At 39.3% G+C, this 21,723-nt stretch overlaps 1 protein-coding gene across 4 annotated transcripts; it reads right to left on the bottom strand.

Annotated features, from left to right (window-relative positions):
* LOC107678021 (transforming acidic coiled-coil-containing protein 1-like) lies at positions 1 to 20,619 on the bottom strand. Of its 4 annotated transcripts, none has more exons than XM_016473122.1 (14): positions 20,145 to 20,619; positions 11,061 to 11,164; positions 6,008 to 7,013; positions 5,461 to 5,496; positions 4,234 to 4,294; positions 3,490 to 3,649; positions 2,270 to 2,322; positions 1,787 to 1,921; positions 1,593 to 1,669; positions 1,425 to 1,468; positions 1,169 to 1,329; positions 976 to 1,082; positions 757 to 877; positions 1 to 669 (listed from the first exon to the last, which is right to left on the bottom strand). In XM_016473122.1, the coding sequence occupies exons 1-14, from the start codon at positions 20,207 to 20,209 to the stop codon at positions 601 to 603; spliced, it is 2,199 nt and encodes a 732-aa protein (XP_016328608.1). In that variant the 5' UTR covers positions 20,210 to 20,619; the 3' UTR covers positions 1 to 600. The 4 variants fall into 4 exon arrangements, with proteins under 4 accessions (XP_016328608.1, XP_016328607.1, XP_016328604.1 ...); XM_016473121.1 differs by lacking the exon at positions 20,145 to 20,619 and adding an exon at positions 19,883 to 20,139; XM_016473118.1 differs by lacking the exon at positions 20,145 to 20,619 and adding an exon at positions 13,339 to 13,808.
* Positions 20,620 to 21,723: the final 1,104 nt, after the last annotated feature.

Genomic DNA, 21,723 nt, shown 5'->3' with positions numbered 1-21,723 from the left:
GCTACAAATATACCCCAGCGACTTAAGACTGGTTTTGTGGTCCAGGGTCACAAATTTATATCAGAACCTATAATATATAGCCAAATAATTAAACAGGTTACAGTACTTTTCAAAGCAAGTAATGTAACTAAAAAGTTGTAAATAATATGATTTGCTCCCTCCATTACAAATAGCAGCAGTGCAATCATGTAAACTATGAACAAGGCTAGTGACCCTCATCCCATGTCTGTTTTTTTTTACATCTGAACACACACCCAGAGGCTCTCCCAAACACTCATACACAGCTGCCATAACAGCCAGCAGAAATGACATCAGAATCAAATATGTGGGTGGTGTTTCCCACCCTCTTCAAGAAACATTATACCACCAAATATAGGTGTAAGTCCAACATCAGCATTTTATGAATCTGTAAAAACATTTGGGACTCTTTTATTTGATTCTTCAGCTCATATCTTGTTTCTTCCAGTGCCTGAGCCAGACCCATGGAAAAGTGACTCCTTTCCAAAAATGAAAAAAAAAAAACAATGGGAGATCTAGTGGCATTCTTGGTCAGGGTGGGTTTGGCTCAGACAGGGCGATATAAGCAGATTCTCCTTCCTCTTAGTCCGTGGTGCCCAGTTTTGCAATGAGCTCATCACAAATCTTAGAAAGCTCTTCAATCTCTTGATTCTGGAAATAATAATGTGGATTTAAATAATGTTTTCTCGATTTGATGTTGCAGCATGTGTTATATTGCATGTGAATGTGTGAGTTTACCTTCTGTTCGAGCTCCCGCTCCATTGACTCTGCCTTCATCTGCTCTTTTCTCAGGCTGGCGTTCAGTGCCACGCTCTCTGCGTTGGCCTTAGATCGCACTTGAGCTATTTCCTCATTTGCTCTGAAAAAACATATGCAGGTCAGAGATCAACCGATAAGAGTAAAATACATTCGATTATTACATTAGGTTACATTAGAACTGATGTATATCGCTCTTACTTGTCAAGTTTCTCCTCTGCGTGGATTTTGAGGGTCTGGTAACGTTGTTCCTCCTGCCTCACGCGTGTGAGGTAGTCCTGAGCACACTTTTTTAGCACTTCCTCATTCTGACAAGAGACCAGCAGGAACATCAATGCATGTCCAGAGGAATCATTTATAGTCAGCATTTCAGACATTAAAGAAGATATCTTGCCTTCTTAAAGCCCTCAAGAACGGTCTTCATGTTTTCGTAGCGTCTGAACAAGTCGGAAAGCGAGCGCTCCACTGAGTTGAGGTCTGCGAGGGCCTGATCTCTCTCCAAGGTTAACTGGTGGACGCTTTTCTGAGATCCAATGTTCTTTCGCTGCTCATCTTCTGTATTGGGAAAAAAGCCAGACATAAAACATTTAACCTTTAAAAAATTATATTCAGAATTCTATTAAAACAGTTCTGAGAGGAAGATCACTCACCTATCATTTGAGCTACCGTCTTCTCATATTCATCCACTATTTTCCTATGGAAAAATCAGTAAATAATGTTAGAATGTTTCATTGTTGGGACTGTACTGTGCGGGCATTAAACTTGTGTGAGCATAAAACCATCCCCGGTGCATTCTGGGAAGGGTTCCTCCCATGTACCTCATTTCAATAACTTCCAGTCTACTCTCTTCATATTTCCTCTTCCACTCATTGGCTTCTATCTCTTTAGCAATTATCTACAGGTGCAAAAACACAATTTTATAAACAGTCCATGTGTTTACATGTACTATTATACATTGTAATGGGACTGCTTATTTAAAACAGTTTAGACACCGGGCAGATGTTGGCGTTACCTCTTCTCTGATCAGCGTGAGCACTGCTGCTTTATCTATCTCACTGAGAGGAATTGAATCCAGCCCTGGACTCATCTTCACTATGGTCTCACTGTCTGAAGAGCTCAGAGTCTGACTCTTACACAAACTCTCACTCTGCAGAATAAACACAATCAGAGAAAAGATTTAGGAACTATTTCATTTTGAAAGACATTTATTATACTTTATGTTCTTATAATACTATATGGTAACATACATAATACCACATTTTTCAATGAGACGAAACAATGACTACACTCTTTCCTCTGACCCAGTTATTAGCTTGCCCTTGGGCAGATTAAGGCCTGTGGACATCATAATCCTCTTAATGGGTTTATAATTATGAATCCCTGTCAGGCAGATAAATGGCACCTCTGCTAGGAATTCATGTGTTGAAGGTAGTCATATATGCAGGAATGAATATCATATGCCATATCTAATAGACACTAACAAATCAGAACTTACAGGAGAGGAAAGGTCCTTCTCATCAAACTGGTCTGTTATGCCCACTGGCAGATCTGATTGAAAAGAAAGGCAGATTATTACTGGCTTGAACCATTTCCTACGATTTTATAAATAGTTGTTGCTGTTACTTTGCAAGTGGATAAATATTTCTAAAAAGATTAAACAGTATAATAAAGTATTTAAACCGTTTATAACAGTCTCTCTATGGCTTAAAAATTAAGATAACATAAAAATAATTCATAAAGTAGCCAATAGAGGGCAGCACAGGCTCTAATAATGGACACTTGAATTCAGACCAAACACGCTATGCTGCGTTCAGTTCTTCTGCATTTATCTACACATAATTACGTTTTAAGAAAAGCAAAGAAAAGAAAAGACGTATATTTATATCTTTATGCAGGTATTACAGGTCCTCATTCGGGTATTATCTACAGACAACCCCTTAACGACATTCGCAACGAATTTATCGTTTTGTAATGTCATGTATTTCTAGGTAAATCAATATTCAGCGGCATCCCATGAAGGGCGGCACTTCATTGTATCCACTGCGATTTGATTGGATCGTGTGAAGGCTATGCTATGATCTTATTGGTTAATATTACCTATTTGCTTCCCGCTCGCGCACGACGCGCAGCCTTAAACACGACGTCAGCAGCAAAATAAAAAAGTACTAGTTTGTGAAGATGATATATTTACATTTTCATAAAAGACTATGACAACAAACATCTTTTTCTTTAGAATAATATGTGTTTTTGATTTCACGTTGTCTTTAAAAAGGGTAACCAGGACCATTTTTTTCAACATCCATGACACTGCTATATTAACTGCTCATCAACTTCATCAACTACATAAAGAACACAATCTTGCCTAACCTAATTGCTCTCTGGTAGATCAAAAGATCCTATTTAAAATGTAATGGGAATAACAGGACCGTCTGTTTTTGTTTACTGGGCAAATGAATATGCCAACAGAACAGAGAGCTGTTCTTTTTTTCCTGAAGGAGAGAGAGAAGCAAGTAGAGCAAGTAAGTCTGTTTCCCATTCATAAGAGTCTGAACAATGCCCCCAAACTGTCCGATCTAACAGAGCAGTGCTTGTTAAACCTCATTAGTGACATACTGCCCCAGTCTCTAATGATTATTGATTTATTATCTGAGAATAAACACTGCTACAATAGAGCAGACTGAGAAGTAACAAGCCCACAACTTCCCCCGCCCTCACCGTCTGCAGTCTTGGTAGAGGTGGTTGTTTTGGTGCAGTCTGAAAAATCCTCCGGCCCGTCCTTCTGGCCCATGACAGTGGAGGCTAACTTCTCCTCATCTGTGGCGTGATGGACGCGGTGGGGCAGTTTAGACGCTGGATCTTTCTGCTCGTCTTTCTCCTGTAGATAATAATGTTATAGACTTGATTTATAATGTTCATAGGCTGACTTCACAGATTTTGCACTGATGGTAAACAGATTTTTTTTTTCTGCATACAAAATAGCACTGCAGTTCAGCTGTGAACAAGCCAAATATTTGAACAGTCTAAAACATTTGTCATAGCCCCTCAGACTCTGTTCTTCTCATAGTCTCAAACTCTCTGGGACAAAAGAACAGGCGGACATGGAGACCTGCTTTGGGAACTGCATTCTGTTTCAGTTTGTGTTGTGCACATACACACAGTGTATTTGAAGAGGAGGATTTGTTCAGAGAGGGATACGCTTTCCGAGAGACAAGAATGAGGGAGGGAGTGAGGGAACAAAGGAGTGAGGGAACAAGGAGGAGGATGTTTACTGAGTTACTGCAGAAATCACAAAATCCAAGACAATACAGCAAATCTAGAGGCTTTGTTTATAATATATACTTATGTTATGCTTACACAGTCATGTACATACCCACAAACGCACACACAGATGCAAATACATGCCCACACAGAACAAGATGCACACAATTGGCAATTTGTTGGACAGCATTGAAATGATACCTGATTGCAGACATCCAGGACTAAGGACTGATTCTCATACTTCGTTACTTTACATGAGTTCCTGGAGAAAAGAATATTGACAGAATCAGAATATGCAAGAAACATTGAAACAACTTTTAGCAAGAACTTCTCTCTTTAAAGTCTATTGTAGTGATAGCAGTAATACCGATAGTATCAGAAAGACATATCGATGTGGCTGATTGGACAACATTAGATTATATTTTGTTCTTGTTTAGATTATTTTGTCAGTGCATAATGCACATTTTATTTTTGAACCATTTTCAAGTGAACTTTTAAAAACAAAGAAAACAAATAATTTCAGCATGTTTTTTCTGTTTCTGTACGTATGATTGAAAGTGCAAATATTTTGTTTTTCATTTTTATGGATAAATTTGTTTAAAATTATGTACACTAATATCAGATAAAAACTCCAGTCGTATCAGTGCCCTGTAAAAAGCTGTTTAACTTTCTACATAGTGGTCATCATGTTGAGATCACATAATCAAAATAATACTCAATACAGATCTCGATAAACCCATTATTTATCAATATCATACTTTTTTTTTAGTTTGCAATATAAATAATTAATGGGTGATAAATATGATTGCAAATATGGTAGTTATAAATGATAGTTATACAATGGCATCGGTAACCAAAAATTTTAGGTTTTCACGAGATGCTGCATCCACGCCAGCAGGTGTCCAATACAAGACCACTGTTGTATTAGCCTCAAAACATGTAAATCACATTATATTCTATGTAAGCTATACAAGCTATGCAGCAATACCTTGGCTAACAAGTCTGTTTTTAAAAGAGTTTGAAAAACTCACTGGTTAACCACTCAGAAATAGCAACAGTCATTGTATTCTACAAAAAAACTGTTTAAATTAATAAAAACTGAGAATACATATTTACAATCCAAAGACTGATGTGTGCTTTACAACACTGTTTAGTAAAGTGACCATCTGTATATTGGCCACCATGAGAGAGTCAGATGTGAAAATCACTACAAAATGCCCATGGAGTAAATCAATTCTGTCTGCCAGACAGTTAGAATACAATGAAATAAATAAGTAGACCTTCTGCCCTAGTTTATTTAGAGGACTGATTCTGTACATGATTTGGAGCCAGAGGGCAGTTCAGCCTTAAACAGAGCTCATGACATGCAATGGGACAGAAGAGATAACCACAAAAGTACAGGAAAGGAGGGCAGGAGAGGATACTTACAATAGAATACAGAGAAACCGCACTTGCTCAGTGGTCCTGAGGACAGTATGAGAGAGGAAGGGACAGGGGAGGGAGGAAGCACACACAGAGAGGAGGGGACGTGGAGAGGGGATGTGCCATAAGACATTAGAGGGCAAGATTGAAGCATGAAGAAAACATGTAGGAGTGATTTTAAGCTTCCTGACTTTCACAAACAAATAGGAGTTAGTTTGTAGAGGGGATGCCATAGTTTAGCGGAAAGTGGGAACTATATACACTGGGACAGTGTAAACAAGACTACTGTAAACTTTACAACTGTAAACTACGTATGAAAAACGATTGTGCCACATGAAAGATGCATGATTAGACAACAACTGAGATGTTGGAAAGAAAGAGTAGCATACCAACTGTAAAAAACAAAAGGTGTGCCTGATAATGTTCAGTAGGTGAAAATCGCTTCTTTTTGCTTATTTTATGCACAACATCTAGATACAGATGCAAAAGAAAGCCACTGATGGAACACACAACATACTTTTTATCTCCCTGTCTAGCATTATCTGCCACTCACGTGATGATCCTCTCTTTGTTTTTCTTCGGAGACTGTCCTGCTTCCTTCCGCTGCTCCACAGATCCTTCTGGTTTGTGTTTGTCTGTAAGCTTCTCCATCGTTGGTTTTATCGTGTCACTTCCACCTAAGGTCTTTGATGGCTTAAAAGGATCAATAGAGTCATCAAAGTTATCAGGGTCAAAATTATATGACCCTTCAGGAAGTGTTGGCAAGTTACTAAGTTTACTGTTCCCACCAAAAGGATTAAAGTTGGGATCATCCCACTGACTTGGGTCAAAGTTGTAGGATTTTTTAGGAATAGGAATATCATCAACGTTCATGGGAGCCACGTCCTCAGATGGCGGTTGGTCTTGTTCTGATGATGTCTCTGGTGGTGGAGCTGCTGTTTCTGCAGCTTTTGGTCTTTGTTTTTTTGGAGTACTCAGTTTGCTGCTTGTCTTCTTTCCAGACTTCTTGGGTGGAGGTCTCTTTGCTTCGGCATCATCAAGTCCAAATTCCAACATTACTGGCTGAGCAGGCATTTCATCCGTCAACTCTGATTTAGGAATACTGGCATTGGCAGGCAGAGAGTTCTGCAACTTGGACCCTCTGGTAGCGAATGGATTTATGGCATCATCAAACTGATCAGGGTCAAAGTTGTAGCTCCCCTTTGGAAGTATCGGAGGATCGTCATCCACCTCGTTGGGGTCTACACAATTCCGTGGGGCCTTCACCTTGAGGGAAGGAGGTCTAGGCTTGAGGGACTTGGTCTGTGGTTTGGAGGATGGCTCTTCAATGTGACCATTGCAGGTGTTGGTCTCATCTGTTGTTTCTGCTTCAGCAGGATCGGGTTGGTCCACATCCATGTCAGCAGAGGAAGGCTGGTTCCTGAGTTTCAGGGTTGGGTTTGGGTCCACACTGCTCTGCTGCACCACTGGGGCAGGTGCATCCTCAGGAAAGCTCTCTTCCAGGGTCAGGTTCTGGGTTTTGGTTGTGATGGAGGTCAACTGATTTACTTCTGGGAAACCTGTCAAGAGTAGAAGAGGTAATTATTTGTCTATGGTCTACAAAATGTATAGAATTATCCTATTGAAAAACATGAATGCAATAGTATGTTACAGAATACTGCAGTATATTCATCTAATACTATTTTTTTTTTGTTATTTCAGGGTGTTTTTACTTTTCATATGTTCTTAGAGCACATACAGTATGCTCTATTGTTCAACCTATGGAGGACATTTGAAGAACAGACTTCCTTACAACAGAAAAGGAAGGAAATGCTTCGCTCAGGATGCTAAGAGCTGAACAATAGTCTTCTCTTCCCTGTCTCCAACAGGCATAAAAACTTAACAGCAGAACTTCAAGCAACAATCAAACATAAATGTAGGCTAGATGTTTCAACACACCCATTTTGGATGTACTGGAAAGAAGACTGGCTCTTTTCTGCCATGATATGAAGAAAAACTGCCTCATCAACTGTAGCAATTCTAGATGTTCAAGAATGAAACAAGATGTGTGAAATTATGTCAGTAGTTTTAAAGTAGCCATTTTGAAACACTTTCCATTGACAAGTAGTCCTGCTGGCAGTCATCACTGAGTTTTGATGCAATAGCCTGTTGCTAAGAGACAGTCTATTTATAAATGAGATGTATGACTTCGCTCTGACCTCTGATTGAGACAGCTTTAAGAAATACTAGCTGTTATCTGTTCAAAATATTTACATGCAAGAAAGAACATGTCCAGTGATGAGGAGACCGTTTCTCACAGTTGAATTTGTGAATTGTGAATTCAGTTAGTGCTCCAACACGACATGCGTTTGAGTTTGTTTGAGGGATATTCTGTAGTGGTTAAGGCTCAGGTGTGGTAACTGGAAGGGTTGCAGGTTTGATCCCCACAAGGACTAAGCCATGAGTCTTAACTATTGTACTCTTAAGTAAAGCCCGGCTCACACGGTGCGATTTTGGCCTGGGAAAATCCTAAAAGATTCCTAGAATCCTAGGCTAAAATCTGTAGTCTTTGATCGCTGGTTTGACATGTTCACCGACAGCCGATTCGCAGCCATTGCGATCAAATTTGACCTCTGACGAAATTCTGGCAGTGTCAGAAGATTTGGCACACAGTCCTGCAGTGTAACTTCTCCTACGATGAACGTCAAACTGTCTTTGTTTTTCAAGACAAGTCATGATCAGAATTAATGCTAGAGATTTCTTCCAACTGCATAAACTCTGGCCCTCTTGTCCTCCGCTCACGGAATTCATATGATACGCCGCCTCTGCTATGATAAACACCAGTTGTGCTGCTGTTTTCATGTGGGTGTGTAGTGCTGCTTGGACTATTCTTCTTAAATGCCGGTATTGCCGCCATTCATATACTTTTTTAATGATAGCCAACATTACAGCCCCGTGTGCAATGCAGCTCGCGGTCGCTGAACATGTATGGGTTGATAATGTAGAACTCTGGACAAGTTTTTATGCGCGCACTCGTTTTTAACGCGTCTTGACTGTCGTACAGTCTGACATTAATGACAACTGAGATCCCATAGTGTGACATGATCATCATGTCCGTACAGTCTGACAAGTACAATCCTAAAGGACTTTTAAAAATCGCACAGTGTGAGCCCGGCTTTAAGGCACTTAACCAAAGATTTGACCTGTAAAAAGTTCTTAGCACTGTTCTAAGGTAACATAATGTGAAAATCACATAAACAATTACAACTTTTAGGCTAGTAGCCTAACGTTTTAACTGTAACACAGTGGTTTCTACTGGACATCCAAAAAGAGGAACTTGAGTTTTACCAACTATCATTTTAGGGAACTATAGCGTTATGTGTATGAAATTAAAACAACTTCAGCCTTCAGCATTGTAATGACAATATTTCACTCACAGACCTTCCATAAGTCCTCTCCAATGCCCATGCCCAGTCTTTCTCCTGATTTTGCCAAGTTCTAGATTTCTCTTCCTCTTTCTGTCTTTTTGTACACATCTGGTACTACACTGTCCTTCAGTGTTAAATGAGATAGCAGACAGCCCTTGTCAGAGGACACAAAAACACTCTGATCAGCACTTTTAAAGTGTGACTGCTCTTGTCATCACTTCCAGAGGTCAAGGCTCCTCCTTAAAATTCATACTGTAAGCTAATTTCTAAAATAATAAGAACACTCATCCCAGGAAAATGCATAATGCTGTCACAACATATTAGTCAGTTCCGTCTTAAAGATACAGCACACAACAGCCATAAAAATGAGACTGTACATGACCAAGCTTGTTCTAGAGTAAAAAAGGCAATTATACAGTAAATAATGAACATTTATTTTTTAGTAATATACTCTGACGTCAAAAAACAACAGATGTCAGCAAGAGTTTATATCTGACTTTACACTGAAGGTGCAGCAGGATTTAGTGCCTGCGGTGGAGACAACACAATAAGGCTTGTGTTTACATAACCACAAATTCTGGCTAAAGCACTGCTAGCCATGAAAATGTGTGTTCCAGACGGCACAGCACTGGCGTATATCTGTATAGCTGTGAGGATGAGGATGTCTGTGGTGGAAACTGGAAACTGAAATTGTGCTCTGCTAGAGCCAGACTTTTACTGTCTGTCTGCTCAAGCAATCCAAACCATGACACGTAGGCTTGGAAAAGCTTCCTCTATTAGCCTAAAGCATGCTGAGAAATCACAAAACTCACTGAAAAAGTTAAAATTTTTAAAGCATTTATTCATGTGAGGTATAACAATCAAGCTTCCAGAGATTAGGGTTAGGAAGGGAACCAAGAGAAAAATGTAATTGTGAATAAACTAGCTAGCAAGCCTAGCGCAGTTTCAGTGACTGCAAATGTGTGTTGTAGAGTGTCTGTGTGTGGCATTTAGAGCAAAGAACTAAATCACATGATGTTCTTTGCTGTGAGCCTTTGACCTTGTCCATTGATAAACGTGCTCTGAGAGGAGCAGGCGCTTTTGTTCAGTTCCAAACTCCTGAATTCCAAGCTGTGCACTTTTCCCACACTGGGTCAGGGGCCTCTCTTTACCCAAACCCCTATTTTCCAACCTCCTCCACTCAATTACAAAAATGTAACTAATACTGTCTGCACTGTTTAAAATCAGGCTGAGGTCAAAATGCATTGATGCCTTTGAATCTTTGCAGTGGAAACACAGAAACTTTTTCATCCTCACCTATGAAACCACTGGAAGACTTCATCAGAGCTTTAGATGAAAAACAATAGTAGCATGTGTTTTCATGCATTCACTTAACGGTAGTGACAAGTCAAATTTTAGAGCGTTTATGAGATTCTAATGGGCAGATAAATTCCTCAAAAAAGTCTGGGGAAGTGCAGCTGTTTTGAGTTAGTGATATGGTACAGTCCCCTGAATTTGGACACGTGTCTGATGGCAGAGAGGAAAATTAAGAAAACAATGCAAGCTTTTAAGTAAAGGAAACTGTTCTGGATAAGGAACTGGAATATGAATCTATGTGCTTGTCAAAATCATTATTTTTATTATCATATATATAATTATTGTTGAAGACAGTAAGGCCTTATATGAATAGTACCCAATTTGCATTTGCAATTGTTCTTTTAAAACAGTCATTTTAATGATTCAGTCAAACCAATGCTAAAAATGTTTGTAATGTTTGCACTTGATTATAAGGGAGAACTTTCTTTGTTTTGATGGATGGTTTAAATGAAATGATAAATCAATCAAACAAAATAAATCTTTGCCCATTTACCTGCCTTCCAGCAAATCAGGTGCACTAACATTGCTATCTAATTAATATTCATGACCCAAGCTGATTTATTAGATAAAGTATAATTTATAATGTGCCTGCTCCACTATGCCTATGTTCCCAATACTACTTAGGAATGACAAGAAATGCTACCTACAATATATTGCTTTCAAGTGACACTAAAAGATCACACATATACATATACACACATAACCACATAGAGACATACTTTCCTTTTGTTGCCATGGCAACATCACATTGCATGAGAAGAATAGAAGCACATGCAGTGACAGGTGCTCTGTGGCATCTACTGTCGGTATCTATGACTCTCTTTTCTTGAGGTCTTCTTTTACCTGTGCTCTCTGTGATTGGTTGATCCAGTGCTGGTGGTTCTTTATATGGCTGATGGACAGGCGTCTCAGCTTCAGGTGTCTCAAATTGGCCCTCTGAGTCTGAACTGATGGAAAGTGAAGAGAACTCTGTGGTTAGTACTTCGACAAAAGGACACTGCCATGGTTATTTGGCACAGCTTGATTTAAATCAGATGGATAATGCAGATCTTGGATCAGGAGTGATCAGTATAAAAAACATACAAACTCATCAGATCATCAAATGACATCAATATTTAATCAAACATTTTGCGCATTTGGCTTAAAGGTTTAGCCTTGGGTGAAACGAAACTGAACTGAGCACATCATGTCCGCATTAAATAATAACAATGTATCCCAGCTGTGATGCCAATACTTTATGCATATTGTGGTTTATCAGGTCTGCTTTGATGGTTTGTGTGAGGTAACACTGAAGAGCTTTAAAGGAATAGTTCACCCAAACATTCTCCTGGAAAATTACTTACTCATCCTCACGTTGTTCCAAACCTATATGACCTTATTTCTTCCATGGAAAACAAAAGAAGCATTATGCAATTAGGCTTCAGTTTCAGAAAGGACATAAAAGTGTCACAAAAGCAGACCAGATGACCCATGTGCTTTTTAAGTTAAGGGAATGATGACTTAAATTTCAGCTTTTAACATATGACTTCTTAAAACTTCTTAGGACCCATTCATTGTAATTTAATGGAAAAAGGCAACTGCTACAGTTTCCTAACATGTGTTCTTTTATAGACATGTAGACAACATTTACATTTTTAGGTGAACTATCCTTTTTACACTCACAACAGAGCATAATGGTCATGAGCCTGAGCTGAAAGGGAAGAATTGTTCATTTATTGTGTGTGTGAGAGTGTGCAAAATCAGTCCCCAAGTCTGGGAGAACTGCCCAGCCTTGTTGCACTAGGCCACCTGCAGCCCCATAATACCGTTAGGGAAGTAATCATTACTAGTCCAGCAAACAAACACAACAGACAAGAACATAGAGGAACTTATGCTATAAAGTGTTATTAAAAGGTTTAGAACAAGTTTTACAAACCCAACTCAAACCCTAAAATCACTGTGTTTTTCATAAAATCCCTGCCTGCACAACTCATGCTGCTTGTACTGACTCACACTGAGCTCCAAAGAAATGAATAGCTCTCTACAGAATGTGTGGGTGGCTTACTGTGTGTTTTTCTAAGTATATTTACAACTTTCATGATCCTGCCACTCTTTTGGGCCATTGTTCAGGTCTGTGTAGTGATTAATTTGTGGCGGTCTCTCAGGCTGTGAGACGTTAGGAAAGAAAGCATTCTTCCAGGAAAGGAATGTTAGCAGACAGCTCAACAACGGCACATAGACAGGATGTCAACAACACGGCTTAGGGAAAAGAAAGCAAAAACTTTTAGCCTAGATGACACATATGAACTATTATTACATAAACAAAAACGGAGATAAACTACATTTTTGCATTCAAGTCTTTAAAAATAAGGTTAGGGTTAAGCTTAACATCTCTCCTCAAAAAACAGCATGTCTGTCGCACAAAGGTGTGGGGGACAAGGATTTCTTCAAATCTTCAACCCTAACTATAAGTAATAGCACTATTAATGCTATTCATAGCATCGACTAATAATGAAGCAGAGTAATAGACAAATAAATGCCTTCTTTTTAACAAAAGAAAACCGTGCTGGGAAAGACAGTGTTATCTATGGGCAAGGAAATTAGCCGTGTCACAATTGGGGGGTTGGGAGAGGAGAACGGTTGAATTCTGATCTTTATCTGAGCACTGGGACACATTAGACTAACAGCTAAACCCTGAGCCATGCACACTTCCTAAGGAAATCCCCCAATGAAGTTGAAAGCACCCACAAACACACCAAGAACACACATATAGATGAACAAACGTGTACACGCCACTTTCCCCAACTGTGACTACAGCACCAACAGACATCGACATTCAGAGCCTCTGATCTCTGACTGCTTTGATCCATGTGGCTGACTGCTAAGCCATGGCTGTCTGCACAACATTCAGAACAGTTAACACCATCATCTGACTCAAACAGGTGGCTCTGGAGGTAGTTTTTCTAAGGTTGGCCTCTACTGCTTGATGTTTCAAGGTAAGGACTTGATTTAAGAAAAGAACTAATGAGCATAGTAAATAACAGATATCCCACACTTCCTTTCTCAAAAGCAACCTGAAACCCCAACTTCACATCCTCATTTTCTTGCTCAAGCTATGGAGTTCACAAGGTTCTAAACTTGCCTGCAGCCATGAGACCTTTCGTCGTCCTCTTGATCTCTTTGCATAGCCTCTCGCACCTCTTCCGTGAGGGCTTCGTCGTTCATCCCCAAATCAGTCTCACCTTCTTCCTCCCCTCCTCCTCTAACGGCCGACCAGGTCCATTTGGCCCACTGCACTGGTGATAGCCAAGACATCTTTGACCTCTTGCTGGTGACACGCCAAGCGTCTACAGGAACACCTTGTGGGCGAATCCAAACAAGTGAGTCAGTCTCCCCTTGCTTCTTTTTCTCTCCTCCTGTCTTGCAGATGTTTTTCCTCAGTGGTAGGCAATGCTTCACGTGGTCTTGAAGTCGAGCTTCATGTTTTCGTCTCAAAAGCTTAGCTGCTTCCTTCCTCTCACGCGACTGTTGATGTTTTCTCGCAGCTTCCTCTATCTCGGTGCAGCTGAGTAACGAAGAGTTTGCAGTTGCCTCTTTTCCCCACAGCAAAGATCAGCTGGCTGCCAGATAACTCCACCGTCCACCCCTCCTTTTCAGGATCATACTATTGAGAATAAATTAATGGGGGGAGGAGAAAAGAGAGTGCCTGTATCTCTGGTCCAGCTGATTCGGCATCCCCCGTTGTGTAGGAATGGTAGCTTCCTTCCCAAGCAGAACTGCCTCTCTCATGAAAAGCAGAAGAAGGGAACACAAACCGAGGCTGAAGAGAAGGGAGAGGGGGGCTCTGTGGTTTCGGTAGGGAGACTGTGGAATGCAGGGCTGAGCTCCTCCTCTGTCTTTTTTCCATTAACCACCTCTAGCCTTGAGCTCCAGCTCGCAACCAGTAAAACCTGTTCTCTCACTTGTCCTTTCACATTGTTACCTGTTTAGAATGCCTCAGCAGATCGCCCGGGGATGTCAACGTTCCCATGGCTAATTTGCACTCAAACCAACATCCTTTTCCATTGGGAACAAGACCACAAGACCTCTGCAGTATCTATACAAAACTAAGTCATGAGCTTGCCTTGAAAAATAAAACACTTATAACACGACCTAAGTACTTTCGGTGTGCACATTGTATAATCTTAATCAGGATAATGCAGTGCTTAAGGATTTAGTTGATGGATACTGCACCAAGTATCTCCATTCTGCACCACAACCACATCCTTTGATCACTGTCAAGTCTAAAAATACAACCCCAGTGAGGCCGTGTTGTTGGTCGTTGCCATCACAAAGTCTACCCACACAACCAGAGCAACAGTTCTCAATGCCGTAACGTGTTTGAGCTTTGACAAAATGTCCTGAGCAATGTTGGTGTGAGTGCAAAGACACTGAACTAAAATCTTTATGAAACCTCTATTAGACCATGAAAAGCAGATGTCCCTTAAAGGCTCGGGGTAACTTATATAACTGATCTCCATGGAGAAGATGGGTCATTCCACATCAGAGGTCTGCAGATATTTCAGGCAGAATTCATTCCGTGAGACACAGTTAAATGTGCCTTTATGATATTGGCAGAACTGCTTCCTAATGCTAATTGTGAAATTAACACATCTTCTTTCAAGGCTTGGGATTTCTTAGAGCCATGTTATTTTCATTTGTATGTAAATGAATGTATGATGTTTTGGTGAAGAAATTGGAAAATGAAAGAAATTAAAGTTTTTTTTTCCATTGGTGGAGACTTTTCCTTATAAAAGACCACCCATATATGTTATGGAGCGTTTTGGGAGGTTTTAATTAGAGTGACCATATGTGCCATTTTCCCAGGACGCGACCTGGCCAGGATTTCTATATTGCCTAAAATATCTAGGTTTTGGCTTTGTTTACATGTGCAGACCGATCGGTGTACCATACAGACGGTTCCTTATGCTTTCAAAATGCTCTTGAGGTATTTTGATGTCATACACCGATCGGTCTGCACACGCAAAAAAAAAAAACATAGATATTTTAGGCAATATAGAAATCCTGGCCAGGTCGCGTCCTGGGAAAATGGCACGTATGGTCACCCTATTTTAATACCACATGCTCAGGATATGAGGCTAAGATTCCATTATGCAAGTTGAGGAGGACTGCACGAGGAGGTCTCACATTTCAAACACACGTGGAAAACTTGTCAAGAGACACAACAGAAGCCGGAATAAAAGAAAACACACAACATAAAAGACAAAACAGGCCACTGAAGAGAGTGCTTCTCAGAAAGAAACGTTGCTTTCTTTCCCCAAAACAATGACTGGGCACACTTCTCAGAACATTTCCCGTTACCAGACGCTGAGCAACCCAAACAGCCTAAATATGATGGTTTCTCAGATAATTTTGGTTCAAGGTGAGGGTGCATCTGTGCTTCTAATTACAGATTCCACATTTGGAGAATTGAACAGATTGAAGCCGTTGAAGCTCTGTGTTTAGATCCACCCAACAGCCTGTGACTGAACCACCACGATTGGGACTTCAAGAAAGACAAAACTCCCCTGTTTGTCACAAAGGAGAGAGATGAAAAATGTGAAAAATTTCAATCAGTTCGTTCTGAGATCTGGGTGTAACCTGGGCGGCACTCAGCACTAATTTAGAGAATGAAGGTATAGTGAGTTTTACATTTGTTTGTCAAGAGAAGCTCTGCTTTTTGAAAGCCATTTCCACCAAACCCAAATGTACTGTTTCGAAATCTTGATAACATACTTGAAAGGAACTGAGCTAAGATACCAAAACATGGGAATCTAATCATTTAAAGTGTTGCTTTGTTGAACTACCTTTGATACGGAAATCAGAAGCGACCCAAAAAGGCTTTCATTTAAACTATGTGATATGATTACTGCAAAAACGTTAAGGGGAATTTGACCAATCAACACTTGCTATTTTTTGTTCAGGCTACTTTATTTCCTGGACACAGCTGTTACGGCTTAACACATCATAACAATGACACTCTCCGACAACCTTCAGAGCATCATATTCCTGTGTTCAGTGCCAGGCTCAGCACGATATCTCATAAGCTCTCAGCATCCAATCTTGGTTGAGTATGAATGATGACATCTGCTACTAGGGAGACTTATACTCTTAATTATTACTCTAACTCATCACAAAATGATTCAACTGCTGGATTTGAAATAGGCTATGTTTCGAGAACATTTGAAAAAAAAAAGCATCTTATATGGAAGAATGCATTCAAGAAGCAATTCCCGCCTATTTATTTAGCCTTGAAGGAATTATTCGATCTGTAAAAGAGATGTGATAATAACAGGCAGCCAGAACTAGACTGAGGCAAAAGCACATGAATAAAGGGAGCAGAGCCATCTTACATAACAAATCTTCACTGATGTGAGAAATAGTAATATTATGGTCATTTGTGTCAGAACGGAGCTCATGCCTCCAGAACAACACATCTTCACATGGCTGCACTCCATTGTGTACTAACGGGAGCCACAAATAGAGCAATCAGCTAAACAAACACTTCACATTTCCAGAAAAGACTGGAACATGGCCAATAAATAGTCACCTCTCCAATACCGATAGGCTTTATGTGTTACTTAATCTATATAAAGCCATGTAGAGATCCAGTCTATTTGTAGCCGAGCAATAATCATTGTTATTTTTACTGGAGTCACAAGACAGGGGGAACAGCTGTCCAAAAACAACTCCCTTCCTATGATTAATGTGAGATTTTGGTTAGATTGTGATCAAACATTATCAGTTTACTACGATATAAACGAGCATAAGAGAAACATTGGCAATATTTTTTAACAATTTGAATTATTGAAATTATTTAGCCAGACTGTTGGGTGCTAATAATCAAGGAAGATGCGAAGTTGAAAAATATGACAAAGTACTGAAATTTTAATAGACTTAAATATTCTTTATAATTTTGGAGTGAGTTTGCTAGATAAAACAATAATAAACACTGCCATAGCAGTTAAAACCAACCTCTTCCCTCATGAGGAGTTAGTCTAAAGTCACAGAGCCACCTTGTGGAGAAAAACTGAACCACTTTTAAAACTACAATGAGTGCATTTAAAGGGAACTATATCAACTTCAATCTTCAATCATATATCAACTATCAACTTCAAACTTGAATCGATATATGTATGTTTAGCAAAATGATTGTTGAAAAATGGGACAAAAAAAAAAATGTCTTAACATTACCAGACATTGGTTTTCAATCATTTCCATTTTGAAAATAACCCAAAATTAGGTCAATTTTTGATCAAGATTTTGGGCTCAGTGCTACAGGTCCGAGGCTTTTAGCCCTGTCCGGCCTGTTGAAAACACTGGCTCGGACTTGCCCGACAGTGGAAAAGCAGCTATTGTTTAGGGAATTGTGTGTGTGTGTGTGTGTGTGTTTTAAAATAATGATAACAATAATTGTTCTTACATTTTCTGTTATAATAATGATATGCCAACACCATCACAGAAATTGTAAAGAAGTATTTTGGATTTTTAGATAATTTGTCTCATTTTTTTTTTCAAACTATAGCTAGGAGCATAGAAATTACAAAAGAAAAAAAAAGCTAAAGTAGGGGTAATTCTGACTTTAAAAATAAATAAAGTATCTAACCAAAAAGTTTTGAACCAATCATTTCTGAAAATATTTTGAGCTGCTGAAAAGACAGCACACTGGCCACATCTGCTGGTCAAATGGAGGAATATGCAAGCAGATTTTTATTTAAGGGTCATGCTTCAATATATTATAAAATCATAGCATGTATGCATCTGAGTTTAAACGTTTATGGTGCGGCACAACTGTTTTCTCTTGAGCAGCAAATCTGTATATCTGAATGATTTTTAAAGGATCATGTGACACTGAAGACTGGAGTAATGATGCTGAAAATTCATCTTAACATCACAGGAATAAATTACAATTTAAAATATATTCAAACAGAAAACTGTTATTTTACATTTCAATAATATTTCACAATATTATTGTCTTAACTGTATTTTTAAACATATAAATTGAGCTTTGGTGAGCATAAGAGACATTAAAAAAAGCTTTAAAAATCTTACTAACCCCAAACTTTTGAACATTAGTGTATATATTGGTAAACTTTAATACATGAACTCCATGCTTTCATAATCATCTTTATTTTGTACTTTTTAATTCCATCAAAGTTTTTCTGAGGCATGTCACTGTTACTCCCACTGTATGTGTCATCACGCTCTAGCACACTTGACGTAATACATCACAACAGAGAAACTCAACACAAGTATGCGATTGTCCATATGAACAGCCTTAATCACATGCATGAATGCAGAATTTCACTTCAGCACTGACCCTCTGACCCAAAACCCCAAGCAATTCCTCCACCCCTCGACCCTCTCAAAACAGAAACAAACATTCATCAGACGACCTCCTTATTAGCAACACATTTAAGAAGAAAGGAATGTTTGTTTGAACACACAGTTCTGTCTTTCTAAAACTTAAGCTTCAAAATGACCCAGTTATAAACAACGACTGACATTTTGACCTGCACTCTGGGAAAATGGAAACATTGATTAAAGTGTCCTTCTAAGAAGTGCTACCAGCATGGAAGAGCTATTTTAGGGTCTGCGTTTGTACAACAAGCACTGCACAGAATGAAAACCTTGCAAGTAATGAAAAAACTTTCAGTCATGATCTGCCATAAAAATTTCCCGCAAATTGGACCTAATCAGATGCGTCATGTGTCAGATTTTCTGATTCCAATGCAATTTATTAAACACAAACTCAACGAACTAAGGAGAATTTCCCACAAACGCTACACATCGTGCAGTTTAGTGCACTACAACTTGAACCTGAAGAGGTTATGAATCATCAGTACATTTGAATATGAAAATAAGCTACACAAATTATGCCACATGTCAAATCGAGCTTACCAAAGGATGGAAAATGGCATTCAGTATGAGTTAAGGACCTAATCTAACCCTCAAGACTAGCTGACGTGTCATTTGTACACCTTTACAACCCACTACAGATGGTGATGCAATCAGTCATAAGGTTTATGGATGCCCTTTAAGATATAAACAAATTCTGTGAGCATGATACCATTAAAGATATACTTTCCAAAAACACTCTGTCATGCCATATTATCGCACTTACAGTAACGCCTCGCTAAATAAAAGATGTTCAAATAGGCTACTAGACTGCAAAAGGCCTGAAACTTGTCAGTGTACCTAAAAGGCGTGGGGTTATTTACACAAGAACCGGGGTTTGATTTTAGCAAAGCATTGCGTTACATGAAGATGATTCATTGAAACAGTTCTAAAAAAAAGTCTATGATTGAAGCTTGAATGATTTATGCAAAACCACCATAGAAAAGGCACTTTTTTAACCCTTTCAGTTCCCAAACTTCATTTGAATCCACGAGAAAGTTCACCAGCATGATGGCCACACCTTTGCGGTCACACACCATACACCGGGAAGTGTTAGCAAACACAACGCATATGACACAATAACACTGACATGTCTCTAGTATGAACAGGTACAAGATTAACAGTTTTACTGCACATTTACATGATTATGCATAATAATAGACGTCATAGACGTTAAGTGCATACAGAATATCAAAATAGCATGACATCTATCGTATGAAGTTAAAACATGTAATAAAAGTCAAACTTACATGCTAATGCTCTGCTGTTTTATGGAGTTTGTCCCATTGCCCTTCTTGCTTTGGGATCCCCCCATGATGTCGGTCTGTTTAGAGCGTGTATGACTAACTTCAAGTATATTTTCAAGATGGTCCTAGCAGGTGTAGCTGGCTCATTCTGGCTCTTGTACCACAGTTAGAGTTACAGCCCAGTGCTTCAGCAGTGACGGTGCAAAGTGTGTCAGAAATGCTGAAACACTGCTTGTTTCTACGCTGTATGCCCCTCCCACCTTACATGCTAATGCTCTGCTGTTTTATGGAGTTTGTCCCATTGCCCTTCTTGCTTTGGGATCCCCCCATGATGTCGGTCTGTTTAGAGCGTGTATGACTAACTTCAAGTATATTTTCAAGATGGTCCTAGCAGGTGTAGCTGGCTCATTCTGGCTCTTGTACCACAGTTAGAGTTACAGCCCAGTGCTTCAGCAGTGACGGTGCAAAGTGTGTCAGAAATGCTGAAACTGCTTGTTTCTACGCTGTATGCCCCTCCCACCTCAGCACACACACACGCATACTCCTACAGTAGTTACAGTAGCACATGACCTCTAAACACACACACACACACAAGCTGTCAGTCAGACGTGGGACATTCCATGGAACGCTGGCAGGGAGGGATACGCATCAGGCATCCATCCCGACAGGTTTATCTTTATCTTATGTTGTGAATGGACCTGCATTGATGATCTAAGTCAGTGTTTCTCAACCCTGGTCCTGAGCGCCCCCCAACACTGCACATTTTGTATGTCTCCCTTATCTGGTCCCTTCAGGTCCTGGAGTTTCTTTTAATGAGCTAATGAGTTGAATCAGGTGTGTTTGATTAGGGAGACACACAAAATGTGCAGTGCTGGGGGCCCAGGACCAGGGTTGAGAAACACTGATCTAAGTGATCATGTTTTTCTGAACAAGCACTGACATGTGGATAAAGTTCAGCTCTGTTAACAACTCTTTCTTATAGACAAGCTAAAAAAAATGTTGCTGGGAACTCTTTAGACAGACTAATTAAGGTTCAATCTCATATGTGGGTCAAATCTGATTATCTGATCTTTTTTTAGACCATATCAAGGTAAAAAATTATGTGATACTACGTTCTAAAAAAGGCTCTAATGTGGAAAGACTGAGTGCAGATAAGGATAAGAACAGCAGTACTTGTGGTGATAGGCTTGTTATTTAATTGAAATTGTTAGCATTTACTCCCTCTCGTGTCATTCCAAACCTCTTTGACTTTATTTCTGCTGTGGAACATAAAAGAAGATATTTTGAAGAATGTTCTTGCTGCTCTTTTCCACTCAATAGAAGTGGATGGGGACTGGGGCTGTCAAGCTCCAAAAAGTACAATGAGAGTATCATAAACGTAGTGTATATGATTGTGCATTGGATTCTAAAGCCATAAAATAGATTTGTGTGAGGAACACACTGAAATTTAAAGAGATAGTTCACCTAAAAAAAAAATTATTTTGTCATCATTTACTAATGCTAGTAATCAAACAGTTGATGGTCCCCATTCACTTCCATAGTATTTCTTTCCCTACAATGGAAGTCAATGGGGACCAACAACTGTTTGATTCTTCAAAATTCTTCTTCTTTTTTGATCAACATAAGAAAGAAACTTATAGGTTTGGAATGACATGAGGGTGAATAAATAATGACAAAATGTTTTGAATGAACTAAAAAATATTTTTACAAAAAATGTATTGGATGGAAAACAGCATCTTGGACATTCTGCCTAACATGTCCTTTGTTTTCATCAGAAAAGTTGTATAAGTTTCAAAATACTATTGAATATTGTAATTGATGACTGATTTTGATAAGTGAACTTT

This window comes from Sinocyclocheilus anshuiensis, unplaced genomic scaffold (genome assembly GCF_001515605.1).
Source record: "Sinocyclocheilus anshuiensis isolate Anshui unplaced genomic scaffold, SAMN03320099.WGS_v1.1 scaffold260, whole genome shotgun sequence".
NCBI classification, from domain to species: Eukaryota; Metazoa; Chordata; class Actinopteri; order Cypriniformes; family Cyprinidae; genus Sinocyclocheilus; species Sinocyclocheilus anshuiensis.
Note: the sequence above shows the minus strand (reverse complement) of the source record. Positions and strands in the feature narration are given on the sequence as shown.

Bases quoted from the DNA above. Each gene is read 5' to 3' on its own strand.
- LOC107678021 (XM_016473118.1), bottom strand. From the start codon at position 13,511: ATGTCTTGGCTATCACCAGTGCAGTGGGCCAAATGGACCTGGTCGGCC. The intron at 4,295-5,460 runs GTAAGTATCCTC...TCTTTTCTCCAG, and splicing joins CGGTTTCTCTGTATTCTATT to GAACTCATGTAAAGTAACGA. The intron at 1,469-1,592 runs GTACATGGGAGG...ATTTTTCCATAG, and splicing joins CTGGAAGTTATTGAAATGAG to GAAAATAGTGGATGAATATG.